Source organism: Elephas maximus, chromosome 4 (assembly GCF_024166365.1).
Source record: "Elephas maximus indicus isolate mEleMax1 chromosome 4, mEleMax1 primary haplotype, whole genome shotgun sequence".
NCBI lineage: Eukaryota > Metazoa > Chordata > Mammalia > Proboscidea > Elephantidae > Elephas > Elephas maximus.
Window position 1 is genome coordinate 162298822 of NC_064822.1, and position 14452 is coordinate 162313273.

At 38.2% G+C, this 14452-nt stretch overlaps 1 protein-coding gene across 4 annotated transcripts in view; it reads left to right on the forward strand.

Annotated features, from left to right (window-relative positions):
• Nucleotides 1-14452, forward strand: part of CFAP54 (cilia and flagella associated protein 54) — a 499063-nt gene that overhangs the window by 393025 nt on the left and 91586 nt on the right. For all 4 annotated transcript variants that reach the window (XM_049884120.1, XM_049884121.1, XM_049884122.1 and 1 more), the window contains 2 exons: nucleotides 695-918; nucleotides 8644-8814. In XM_049884120.1, the coding sequence (XP_049740077.1) occupies nucleotides 695-918; nucleotides 8644-8814 (395 nt within the window). The remainder of the gene's footprint in view (nucleotides 1-694; nucleotides 919-8643; nucleotides 8815-14452) is intronic.

The following is a 14452-nucleotide window of genomic DNA, read 5'->3' on the forward strand; positions in this document are numbered from 1 at the left end:
AATCTGCTCATCTCTGAATTCACCTGTTGGCACTTCCCACCTCAGTCACCCACATTTTTATGGTTTTCTGCCTGCGAGCCTTTCTCAGGAGCCACTGTGGCTTGCCAGGCTTGCAGGTAGGACAGCCTGGAAGTGCCGAGGATTCCACACAGCCAAGAGTAACCTTTGAGTAATGAGGTAGGGAGTTAGTAGATGAACATTCCATCTTACCCATCCATCCCTCAGTGAGACGCTTTTACATGATATTTCAAAAAGCCCCCAGTGGAATCGAGCCCTCATTGCACATTGCTGCAGTCCGTTATTAACTTCTTACTGGTTCTTTTCTTATTCTTATCACGCTTTCCCCATTCTCTCACTTGTGCTTCTAAGATCACTTTTCAAATAAACTACCTTCACCCACGTTCTTGTCTTGGGTCTGTTTGGGGGTTGGGGGTAGGAGTGGAGATAAGACAGCCAGACCAAAAATAGACTCTGAGCCTGAAGCAATATCTTCCCAAGCCTCTGAGATTTTCTTTCCTTCCTGTGGCAAAAAGCAATTCCATTAGTTTATAAACTTTAAAATGGAGGAAGGCCATTGGTAGCCACTAGCTGAAGTGAGGATAAAGAGGGAAAGTGGTTAGTGAGCAAATACCAACAAAACCGAGCCCATTCTGTTATCTAAGGTGACTAAATTAAGGTATTTTTCTTCCTTAAGCATCTACAAAGCCAGGATCTGAAATTTCTTTGCCAGATGATACACTGTACACCTCCTTTTTCAACTCTGGATTGATTTTGCGCCAAAGAGAAATGCATTTTTTCCTGAAAAAATTCTTACAAATGTATTCTTCTGCTTGTATTGAAGAATTCCCTAAAGAGCTCTATCAAGGATTGGAAAGGCCACCTCTTTCAGAAAAAGTCTTATATGAGTCATCAGTCAAGGTAAGGTTTTTAAACATTACATATTTATATAAAACTTCCTAGAATCATCCTTGTAATTCTGAAGGAAGCACATTAATCTCAGTGTTGGCACAAAGATTTCTAGTTCCCTGAGCGATCTTGAGAAAGACTCATTTCTACTTTACTGTATAAATAGGTCAACCAAACATCCTGAATTTTTAGGACAGTTCACATTTCAGATGTTCTATCTGTTATCCTCATGTTGTTGATGGGTACCATCGAGTCAATTCTGACTTGTAGCAACCCTGTGTGACAGAGTAGAATTGCCTCGTAGGATTTTATTGGCTGTAATCTTTACAGAAGCAGATCGCCAGGCCTTTCTTCCTTGGTGACGCTAGGTGGGTTTGAACCGCCAGTCTTTTGTTTAGCAGCTGAGCCCTTAATAGCTGGGCCGCAAGGATTCCTTATTGTCCTCATAAATTTTAAAATGTCTTATAATTTTCTGTATTCCTGCACCAAACAGCATCTCTTAGGCAGCCATTTCACTAGGAAAACCCCCCTGCCGTCGAGTGTAAGAAAACTAGATTAAGGATTTCTAAATCTGTGCCCAAATTCTACCCCTTTTTGTTTTAAATGTGTAGTAAAAAAATCATTCCCTGTATGTACTTTTTGCACTGTTAAACGCAATAAATAATAGAGGTAAAAATTTTAAATGAATTAAAAAATTTTTTTTAAAGTTATTGAATTGGATAGAATTTCCCAAAATTTGTACTATAGAAACCTGAAAAGTTTTTAAGGTGCCTAAAAAAAAAAAAGTTCTTTTTTTTTTTATTGAAGAGATGGAGCCCTGGTGGTACAGTGGTTAAGAGCTCAACTGCAAACCAAAGGTTGTCAGTTCATATCTACCAGCCACTCCTTGGAAACCCTATGGGGCAGTTCTCCTCTGTCTTATATATGGTCGTTATGAGTCGGAACTGACTTGATGGCACCTAACGACAACAACACACAGAAAAGACAGAGGCCTGGAGGTGCAGTGGTTAAGAGCTCAGCTGCTAACCAAAAGGTCAGCAGTTCGAATCCACCAGCCGCTCCTTGGAAACCCTATGCAGCAGTTCTACTCTGTCCTGTAGGTTCACTATGAGTCGGAATCGACTTGACAGCAATGGGTTTTTGATTTTGGTTTTTTGAAGAGCAGTAAAAATGAATTTTTTTTTTAAATTAAAACTACTAGTGCTTGAATGATAGTAGTGTTTCAATAAGCTAACAAAACGGATGAGTTGGAAGATAATGAAAAAGTAAAAATAGTTGGAATATGCATGCTAGTAGATTCAACAAACATATGTTGAAAGCTTAAATTTTACCAGAGTTTCTTAGTTGTTGGAGAAAGACAGATGAATAAGGCAGAGTCCCTGTACGTAGACTTGGTGTGATAGTACAAAAACAGTGTGGTAGAATTAGAACAAAAGAAAATTGCAGTTCTTCAGAGATGCTTTTTAAGAGAAAATGGCAGTGTTAATAATAGGAGAAAGAATGTAAAAATTAATATAAATTAGTTTGACCATCAATAGTGTACAAGGCTGATTGGAAAAGGATAGGTTAAAGGGAGTTATGTAACTTTTAGTTAGTTAACAGTTAATTATCTAAAACCGAAAAAAAAAAAAAAAACTTGGTCACTCTTTGGAGATGGAAAGTGAAATAAAGGGAAGGATCAAAGTTCATTCCACCATTTGGAATATGATTGAGCATCAGCGAATGGTGACACCACTAACAGATATAGAGGAGCATTATAAGCTTCTAATAAATATTTGTGAATAGATCAATTCACTTGCATAGAACTAGAAAGAGCACTCATTTATTCTGAATTATCTTGACTTTGGCCTTCACCTCATAGCTCTCTAATTTTTACAGTTATAGGCTTGCCGATAAGAGATATGGTGAAGTTTCTGTTGCCAACTATTGCAGAGAAGTGAAATGAAAGTATGACTTGTTCCAGAATGGGAATCCTCATTCATCCTATGCTAGAATATAGCAACCTTATGTTTTGGGTAGATACAAATAAGTTTTTGTAAATCACTACTCTTTTTGAACATTTCCTGCCCTTCTACTAAAGAGAGTCAGATGACTATAACAAATTGTAATTAAAAAAAAAAAATAGTGGGAAAGACTAATTAAGGAATTTTTAAGAATTCATTTTAAGAAGTAATTCTCAATTGTGTTTTGGGGGGCCTCTAGGGATTAGTTAGATCAGACAGGAGGATTTTCAAATTATTTCCCCTTCCTTCCCAGATGCTGAGGTATTGAAGGATGCCCAATACTCAGCACCCCATTCTCTGCTCAGATTCTAAATCATTCGAGAAATAAAAGAGTACAACAGATTGTGATTAAAAAATACCTACCTTTATGAATCTTAAAGTTGATATTGTAGGATATGGCTTACATCTACTGGAAAATGATCTTCCTAGTAATGAATAGGGGGTTGGGAGTGGGAAGCTTGGGAGCAATGGTTTTAAAGAACTATTCTTGTGAATATCTTATAAACATTTGGAAACTAATATATGTGACTTCTTGAATGCTGCTCTGAAGGGAACTCGGTTTGAGTATTTTAGTAATAAGTGCAGCCTATTGTTACTCATGCTCAGCTGCTAACCCAAAGGTTGGCAGTTCGAACCCACCAGAAGCTCCGTGGGAGCAAGACTGGCAGTCTGCTTTCACAAAGGTTTACAGTCTTGGAAACCCTATGGGGCAGTCCTACTCTGTCCTATAGGGTCACTATGAGTCGAAATCAACTTGAAGGCAAAGGGTTTGGGTTTTTTTTTTTTTTTTTTTGTACCATTACCCAGTTCTTAAGGATGATGCTTCAAATATACAACATTGAATACATTGTAAATATATGTGACATTTCAATGGCAGCAGTACTATCAAAGACTTGTTTTGCCCTGTTTGCTCTTTTTTTTATATAATTAGTGTAACACTCTCCCAGGATAATCAGCTCTGGGGATCACTGTCGTGCGCCTGACGGGTGCAAGCCACATAATCATGTGTTCATTTCACTGCGGTAGACAGCTAACCAGCCTAAAGCTTTTCGGAATTTTTTTTTTTAATCAACTCCAAGCTTGGTTGATTTTTATAATAACATTCTTTGAGCCTTTAATCACTCAGGAGGCTATTTCAATCAAACCCTTTCCGTAATTTGATGCTTATACCTGCTTTTCCCCACAAAGAAGTAGATTCCTTTCTAAAGAGACCATTGCTCAAGCAGTGCTCGTCTGTTGTATGAGTCTGCGTGTTGTCAAGTCTATGGAAGCTTTGTGAAGGAAAAAAAAGATGCCAAACAAATGGCGCTAAAAGTTCCAAAAAAGGCTATGATTACAATTTTGTGCAAAGCTGAGTCATGCTTGCTTAGGCTGTATGCCTGTACCAGTCTGTGCAGGGTTAACTATTTGACTAGTGTGAAGTGACTTGTTTATAGGAATGTGGAGAACTAGGTTCTCCTTGTAGGTCTGTTGTTTCATTTCTCTCAAAGAACAAAGCAATCATATAGAAAGTACAAAGTGTAAAGAAGTGAAAGCAGGAACACAAACAGAAACCTGTATACCAATGTTGATTGCAGCACTTTTCACAATAGCCAAAAGGTGAAAACAACTGACATGTCCATCGACAGATGAATGAATAAACAAAATGCAATATATGCATACGATGGACTATTACTTAGCCATAAAGAGAACTGAAGTCCTGATGCATGCCGCAACATGGATGAACCTTGAAAACATGTTGAGTGATATAAGTCAGTAACAAAAGAACAAATACTGTGTGATTTCATTTATAGGAAATGTGCAAATATATAGAAAGCCAAGATTAGTGAGAGGAAGGAGGAAAGGGGGAGTTTTTCCTTGGGAGTCATTGAGTTTATGTTAATGGTGGTGTAATCAAGGCCTTGAATTGTACATGTAGAAACTTTTGAATGGATAAATGTTTTGTTGTGTATATTTTCACCACAATAAGAAAAAAAAAGTATTTGTGTATAGCTCATCAATTAGAAATGTGTAATCAGCCCCATTAGCAACTAGATACTGTTTTTTTTTTAAGATGTTGGAAAATTAAATGCCTATTTTGATATTGACTTCTGTTATAATTTACCATTACTAGACCACTAGGTTAATAAACACTGCATATATTGTCATAAAAGGTATTTGTTTCTTTATTTTCTTTTACTAGCTAATAAGTATGAACTCTCTGTTAAAATCATTGCCAGAGCTTCTGCAGGTCATTTTGTATATGAAAAAAAAAAAATCATTTTTTATTAATCAATTGTTTACCTGATTTTTTGTGAACTGTCTGCAATAGAATTACTCTTAATCTGTCATTTGTTAATGATTTAACACTAATTTTCCTGCTTATTGTGCATTTTGACCATACTTTTAGCATGATAGTGCTAATAAATGAGGATTCTGTCTTTATTGTTTCCTTTTATGATAGCCTCTAGGCATATCTGAAAAGATTTCACATTTAATATTACCTTTCAGTCAAGACATTTTTTTCTTTTATCAGTAGACAACTTGAAAGGTCAATGGCTTTATTTCTCTTTTTATTTTATTTTGAAGACTTACATTGACAGTCTTATATCTACCTTGAATAGACTCAGATAATGGGAGCGATAAAGCCTTATAGAAATATCAGACATTTCTTTCTGGCCACTGACATGCTTCCCTTGGTTACCAAACCTTGAGATGTCTTTGGTGTCAAAAGTGTAAAAGAGGAACTGCTTCCTAGCTAGTGTGCTGTAATCTAGGCAACAGTAAGGAGCTGATTTTGAAAGAAGGTCCTTTTTAAACTCGAGATTTTATTATCTCCCTGCCTAGCCTGTTATTTTGTTGGTAGTTAGCAACCTTGTTTTGTTTTCTTAGCTACCTTAAATAACTAAGTAAGTAATTTATGGTATTGCCAGTTGCATTCTCCACATTTATGTTTCTTGAAGAATCTGGATTCAATGACAAGCTCTATAAAAGAAGTTGGGCCCAGATTCACTGTGCACTGAATTTATAAATCATATACCTTCGTTCAAAGCCACAGAGGAAAGGAAAACCCGTTGCTGTTGAATCAATTAGAACCCATAGCGACCCTAGAGGACACAGTAAAACATAAGGTTTCCAAGGAGCGGCTGGTGAATTTGAACTGCTGACCTTTTGGTTATCAGCCCTATCACTTAATCACTGCACCACCAGGGGGCCAACAAATTTAAAAAAAAAAAAAAAAGAGAGCAAAAAGGAGGGATTTGTATTATTAGATAAAGCATAATAGAATCATGCTTGTGAAATAGCAGGCAGACAGCCATTGGAACTCAATTAACTACAGAAACAGGAATCTAGTATAAGTAACAAATGCAAAAGGAGAGCAATGGATGTAACCTTTTAGAGCAAAAACTGTGTCTGATTTTGCATATGGCACTGCAAAAATGCTATCAGAAAGTAAGTAATAAATTATAACCACTCCCTCAGTATATGCACCAGTGTATAAACCAGAAACAAAAGAGAAGATGTTCTCAGAAATAATGGTGCTCTTGAGGCTGAAATAGTAGCATGGGAATTTTCCCACTAGACCTTCACCCTGGGGAATTCACAGAAGTAGAAGACAGATGAGCCACTGCACATCTTCTTCCTGGAGGCACAAGACCTGCTCTGCACCACCAAGGTGGCAACATCTGGAATGAGGCTTCAAGAACCAAAGAACTGTGGAGGCAGCTGTGTCTAAGGCGTTGGTCCTGCTGCACAGACTCCCAGGTGGTTCTGGGCACACAAACATAGAAACAGTGCTGTCTCTGCCAATCTGAGCTGGAGTTCAAATGGAATCTGGGCAGCCAGAGAAGGACTTCACCTGCAAAACCATTGCTGGACACAAAGGAGAAGTAGATGAGTTGGCCTACATCTCAACCAACGAGTACAGGTTTGACGGACGGAAGAAGTCTGTGCTTTGCACTGTGTCTTCAGTCTGTACTATCTGTGCCTGGGATTTGCATGAGGGAACTGAGATCTGGTCAAGCCCTCTGCAGGTAAATTTGGTGACCTAACCTCAGCTTCAGCTAGTCATCACTGTGGGTTAATGGGGACTGACCAAAGTGCGGAAAGCAAAGAATGGGCGGGAATATGCTTCATTTTGCTTACTAATGTACTTGTCTGCTCTGGAAGCCTGTGACCATCTGGATGGCCCCTTTCTGATGGCAGCTTGTGCGGAATCGGACCTCTACACACTCACCGTGCCTCACTGACAGATGGTCTTCAAAGTGAATTTATTTAGAAACAACCATGTGAACCTTCCCTTTTCTCCTGACAAACACTAGGTGTTTGCATCTACCCTAGGTCCAGAGGTGTTTTACACTCACTCCCTGATACACTCATCAGAAGATGAGCCTTGTCTCTCTACCACTCTCCCCATTTGGCTGAGCTCCAGAGCCTGCTGGGTCCCCAACGATGCAGCCAGGCTAATGGCGATACACAGAAATGACAATGGCATGCAGCTGGCTGTCACCGCCTATGAATTAGGGGCCCAAATGTTCAGGGATAAAGTGAATGTTGTGGTGCAACAGATCGAAAGCTTTCTATTGCTGGATACCATAATGCCCCCCCACCACCTGATGAAAGACCATGGTTCCCAAGTGATGCTCCGGGTCTCCAGGTTGGAGCTGGTGCTCCTCACCATGCATGGCCTCCAGCTGGCAGTTTTCCAGGACCATCAGAGGCCCATTCGCATCCATGTGGCTGGACATGAGCCGAGCCATTACCTCTTCCTTTGACCTCTCTTTGCAAGTGTACACGTAGAATATGGAAAATAAATTTCCAGTCCTCAAGAGCTGCTATCACTTGCTTGGGGGATCTCACAGATGGGCCAGTTAATTTACTAGTGTGGAAGGTGACAGTATGAGCATTGTAGGCATGGAAGCCGTCAGCATTGGAACAAGTAGTCTAAGGTCATATTACTTCAAAAGGCACCATGGCAAAAATTACTGTATCAGTTGAAGATAGTCTCACTTCCATATAGAGCTTGTATTCATACAAATAGTTATTTTATCAACACTGGGAAAGGGATTAGTCATTTTCACATGCCGACTATGTGAAGTGCCAAGCACCGTGCTATATAAAGTCCTTACAACAAGCCAATGAAATAGGTGTTATTGTCTCTGTTTTTCAGACAATAAAATATGAAAGGAGAGTAATTAACCCCTTATTAGCCTCATTTTTCCAGCTGCTAAGCAACCTACGCAGTATTATTCAGCTACTAAGTGGGGTCCTGGTGGCACAGTGGGTAAGAGCTAAGGCTACTAACCAAAAGGTGGGCAGTTTGAATCCCCTAGCTACTCTTTGGAAACTCTAGAAGGCAGTTCTACTCTGTCCTATATGGTTGCTATGAGTCAGAATCGACTTAACAGCAATGGGTTAGGTTTTTTTGTTAAGTGGCGGAGAGAAGTTGAAAGCCCATGCTTAAAATACTGGGATTATAGCATAATTGTTTTTGTTGTCCAGATAGGTAATTAATTAAATATTTTTTATTAAAAAAAAAAAGTAGAAGACATTTCTTGAGTCAGCTTGCTTTGGAAGCATATTATTACTGTAGGGGAATCTTCTCTATGACAATCCAGGGACAATTTTAAGATCTACCTCCATAAAACAAGCTGAGGCAATTCCCAGAGTTTTTCAATGTAGCCAATTAATTTCTTTTAAATATTGACTGTGTGCATTACCAGCAATTAAACTGATGTTTTTGTTTGTCCCCTAGTTATATCGTGAGAGTTCTGTACACTCTGTTTTATCTTCAAAGCTCCTTTCCAGTCCATCGTTAACAGACATGTTGTCATTAGACATGGCGCTACAAGCTATAAACAAAGAACTTTGCTTTCAGTGGTACATTCCTCCCCTGGAAAGACCTTCAAAGGAAACAGAACCTATGGTACGGTAATACAATTACAAAACTAAATCTTCTGTTTAGATAAAGTTCAGTAGGCCATTATAACTTAAAGGGTAGAAGTAAGTCCTCCTATCATGTAGATAAAAAAAATATATAGCAATATAGAACCTATATTTTCTAGGAGACTGAATTTGAGAAAAAAACAAAAGCTAAGACAAGTCTGATTCAGGTTGATCAATTTCCTTTTATTTATCCTGAAGATCAAGGTAAGAAATATTTTTGGACCTGTTTATAGGTATAAATGTGAAGTTTTGTACTTGGTCTCCAAAAAATACAGTTGCACAAATACAGCATTAGAGATAATAAGACTATGTAACAATATTTTTTTAAAAGGATTTGGAGAGCCTGTAAATTCAGACTCAACGTAATGTGTAGATGTTTAAAACTCCAAATTAATCTTGGGTGGTATTATGAAAATTTTGAGGGAAGAGATTTGGGTATTACGGAAGAAATTCAAGTGTCAGGTGGGAGATTACGCTAGCTGATTTGATATCTCTTTTCCACCTCAAATTCCATAGATTCTATTAGTTATTTTATTAAAAATTTTGGGATTTTTTTTTCATAACTTCACTGTGATGATTCTTAGTATAATCCCACTGGAAATGAGCTGTCTTTATTTTATTTTTGTCTTTTAAACGGTAATAGTAAAATAATAAAGATTCAGGCACATTTCTTTCAGTAAAGAAGAATGGAGTTCTAGTGGAATAAACGGAAGTTTTAAAGCCTTTTCAGTAGGAAAAGTATACGGGAAGAACTTAGTTTTGCGTCTATAAAATATAGTTTAGTTCTGCCCATTTTGGAATCATGTTGTTTCTCTTCTTTGGTCTTGCTTCTTTTGCTCAGTATTATGCTGTGATATTCATCCACGCTGTTGAGTATAGCTGTAGATGAAGTTTGTTCATTTTCATTGTGGTAGTGCTCTACCATATACATTTATATTTTAAGGTGTAATCCATACTGAAGGCCATGGTCTTTGATCTTCATCAGTAGGTGCTTCAAGTCCTGTTAACTTTCGCAAGCAAGGTTGTGTCATCTGCATATCACAGATTGTCAATGAGTCTTCCTCCAATCCTGATGCCCCATTCTTCTTCATATAGGTCAGCTTCTTGGATTATTTTACTCAGCATACAGATTGAATAAGTATAGTTAAAAGATACAACCCCGATGCACACCTTTCTTGACTTAAAAACCACACAATATTCCTTTGTTCTGTTCAAATGACTGCCTCTTGGTCTATGTACAGGTTCCTCATGAGCACAATTAAGTGTTCTTTGCAATGCTATCTAAAATTCGTTATGATCCACACAGTCAAATGCCTTTGCATAGTCTGTAAAACACAGGTAAACACCTTTTTGGTATTCTCTGCTTTCAGCAAGATCCATCTGACATAAGAAATGATATCCCTTGTTCCACATCCTCTTCTGAATCCAGCTTGAATTTCTAGCATGTAATTAGGTCTAACTAAATGTCTTTAAATAAGGTTTTATAATTTTTTCCTCAGAAATATTGTACATTATTTCTTCCTAGATATTTTATAATGCTTATGCCATTATAAGTGGTAAACCTGTTCAAGATTTTACTTTGTGACCAATATGAAAAACCAAAATTGATTTTTGTGTACAGACTTATACCTAATTATAATAATTTATCTCTAGATTCTTATACATAATTATATCTGGCAATAATGATAATTTTTGTTCTCTCTGCCTCTTCTGTGGTGAATAGAATTTAGAGTGTGATGTTGATTAGAACAAGTGAGAATAGCATCTTGTCTTTTTCTAATCTCAAAGGGAAAATTTTCACTTTGACCAATGTATATAATGGTTAACTGTTTTTTTTTTTTTTTTGTAGTTATTCTTTATCAATTTAAGGAACTTTCCTTATACTGCCACTTTGTTAAGAATTTTTATTATGGATCTTTTACTGTATTTATTAAGATGATTATATGATTGCTTTCTTTTGATCTGCTAATTGACTTAATGTTAATTCAACCTTATGTTTCTGAGATAAACTCAAATTGGTCACGATGTATTAATTATGCTAGATTCAGTTTGTTAATGTTTTGGTATAGGATTTTTGCATCTGTTTTCAAGAGCAATGTTGGGCTATAAATTTTCTTTTTCATACTGATGAGATAATTTTTCCATCAAGGTTTTGCTAGACTCATAAAACGAGTTGAGAAATATATATTACTTTTCTGTTCTCTGGAAAAGTTTGTGTAAGTTTGGAATTATTTGTTTTCTTGAATATCTGAGAGAAGTGATCAGGAGAGCCATCTGGTCTTAGTGTTTTCTTTGTGAGAAAATATGACTAGTGATTCAATTCTTAACAAGCAGAAGCAGTCATTAAAACTAGCACTTTTGTACTGGTTATTCAAAACTGACATCAGTTCTTATTGGGTCAATATCTGTTCTGATTGGTTAGTGCCTATCTCAAACCTAGTTTTAAATATTTTGACTCTCATCCCTGTTTATGGGACATTTTGAGTTTTCTACTTCTTCTATTTCTGTTTATATGTGAAATATATTTTCATGGAGTAGATAATTTGAGATTAACAATTATTTTATTTCAGCACACTGAAAATACCATCTGCTCATTTCTGTTGTCACCGTTGAGAGGGCAGCTGTCAGACAAACTGTTGCTGCTTTGAAGGTATCCTGACTTCTTTTTCACTGGCCACTTTTGAGATTTTCTATTTGTCTTTACATAATTTTTACTGGGAGTGTTTTGTGCATTTGCTTTGTTTTGTTTTTGCTCGTTTTGTTTACATTAGCATAGTAGTTAAGAACACAGACCTCTAGAGCCAAACTGCCTGAATTTGAAACCCAGCTCTGCCACTTAAGAGTTTTTCAAACTCAGGTAACTTCATTAACTTTTCTGTTTCATGTTTCTTTCATCTGTAATTAGAGAACTGTGGAACTCTTAGCCTCAAAAATAGTTTGTTGTTGTTAGGTGCTATTGAGTCAGTTCTGACTCATGGCAACCCTACGCAAAACAGAACGAAACACTGCCTGGTCCTGCGCCATCCTCACAATTGTTGCTATGCTTGAGCCCGTTTTTGCAGCCACTGTGTCAATCCATCTCGTTGAGGGTCTTCCTCTTTTTCTCTGACCCTCCACTTTACCAAGCATGATGTCCTTCTCCAGGGACTGATCCCTCCTGACAATATGTCCAAAGTATGTGAGACATAGTCTTGCCATCCTTGCTTCTAAGGAGCATTCTGGTTGTACTTTTTCCAAGGCAGATTTGTTCATTCTTTTGGCAGTCCATGGTATATTCAATATTTTTCACCAACACCGCAATTCAAAGGTGTCAATTCTTCTTCCGTCTTCCCTATTCATTGTCCAGCTTTCACATGCATATGAGGCTATTGAAAACACCATGGCTTGGATCAGGCACACCTTAGTCTTCAAGGTGACATCTTTGCTTTTCAACACTTTCAAGAGGTCTTTTGCAGCTGATTTGCCCAATGTGATGCATCTTCTGATTTCTTCACTGCTGCTTCCATGAATGTTGACTGTGGATCCAAGTAAAATGAAATCCTTGACAACCTCGATCTTTTTTCCATTTATCATGATGTTGCTTATTGGTCCAGTTGTAAGGATTTTTGTTTTCTTTATGTTGAGGTGTAATCCATACTGAAGGCTGTGGTCTTTGATCTTTATCAGTAAGTTTTTCAAGTCCTCTTCACTATTCGAAAATAGTAGGTTTTATTATTTTATATAAAATTATTTTAAGATTCTTATGTAATTTTGGAGCCCTGTTAGTGCAGTAGTTAAGAGCTCGGTTGCTAACCAAAAATGTCGGCAGTTCGAATCCACCAGCTGCTCCTTGGAAACCCTGTATGGCAGTTCTACTCTGTCGTATAGGGCTGCTATGAGTCGGAATTGACTCAACAGCAACTGGTTCGGTTTTGGGGTTTATGTGGTTTTAAAGTTCAGTAAGTTCTAATATAGATGTAATACTTTGTAAACATTATTTTAAAGCACTTTTTAAAGTTTAGCAACAGTGTACCTTTTTATTGGGATTTAGTGAAAGTTTACAGAGCAAATTAGTTTCTCACTAAACAGTTAATATACAAATTGTTTTGTTACGTTGGTTACCAACCTGCTGATGTGTCAACACTCTCCCCTTCTCCACCCCAGTTTCCCTGTTTCATTTCATCTAGTTTTCCTGCCTTCTCATCTTTGCTTTTAGGTTTTTGTGCCCATTAGTCTTGTATACATGATTGAACTTTGAAGCACATCCCTCGCGTATGTTATTCTTGGCCCTATAGACCTGTCGATCTTTGGCTAAAGGGTGAACCTCAGGAGTAACTTTAGTATTGAGCTAAAAGGATGTCTTAGTTATCTAGTGCTGCTATAACAGAAATACCACAAGTGGATGGCTTTAACAAAGAGAAATTTATTGTCTCACAGTCTAGTAGGTTGAAGTCCAAATTCAGGGTGTTAGTTCCAGGTGAAGGCTTTCTCTGTCTGTCGGCCTTCTCATCAACCTTCCCCCGGACTAGGAGCTTCTTTGCACAGGAACCCCGGGTCCAGATGAAGCGCTCTGCTCCTCACACTGCTTTCTTGGTGGTATGAGGTCCCCCTGTCTCTCTGCTCCCTTCTTTCTTTTATATCTCAAGAGATTGCCTCAAGACACAATCCAATCCTGTAGGTTGAGTCCTGTCTCACTAACACAACTGCTGCCCATCCTACCTCATTAACATCATAGAGGCAGGATTTACAACATATAGGAAAATCACAGGATACTGGGGAATCATGGCCCAGCCCAATTAATACACACATTTTGGGGGGGACATAATTCAATCCATGACAAAGGGTGTCTGGGTCCACACTCTCCAGGCTTCTCCAGTCTCTTGTCAGACCAGCAAGTCTGGTCTTTTGTGTTTGTGTATGTGTGAATTTGAAATTTGTTCTCCATTTTTCTCCCACTCTGTCCAGGACCCTCTGTTGTGATCACTGTCAGAATAGTCGGTGGTGGTGACTGGGAACCATCTAGCTGTTCTGGGCTCAGTCTGGTCGATGTTGTGGTAGTCCTTGGGACTAATCTTTCCCTTGTGTCTTTGGCCTTCTTCATTCTCCTTTGCTCCAGCCGGGATGGGACCAGCAGCTATATCTTAGATCGCTACTCCCAGGCTTTTAAGACCACATTCACTACTTACCACAGTCAGATGTAGAACATTTCCTTTATAGACTATGTTATGACAATTGAGCTAGATGTCCCCAAGACCATGGTCCCCAGCCCTCAGCCCAGTAGCTCGGTCTCTCAGGGCATTTGGATTCATCTGTGATGAAACCCTGGTGGCATGGTGGTTAAGTGCTATGGCTGCCAACCAAAAGGTCGGCAGTTCAAATCTGCCAGGCGCTCCTTGGAAGCTCTATGGGGCAGTTCTACTCTGTCCTATAGGGTCGCTATGAATCGGAATCGACTCGATGGCACTTGGTTTGGTTTGGGTTTTTTTATGAAGCTTGTGTGGCTTTCCCTGGTCAAGTTTTGCTGACTTCCCCAGTATTATGTACTGTCCTACCCTTCACCATAGTCAGTGTTTTTCCCTACCCCGCCTGTAGTTACTTTAGTATCTGAGGTTCTACAGAGAAGAGAATAAGCTTGCCTA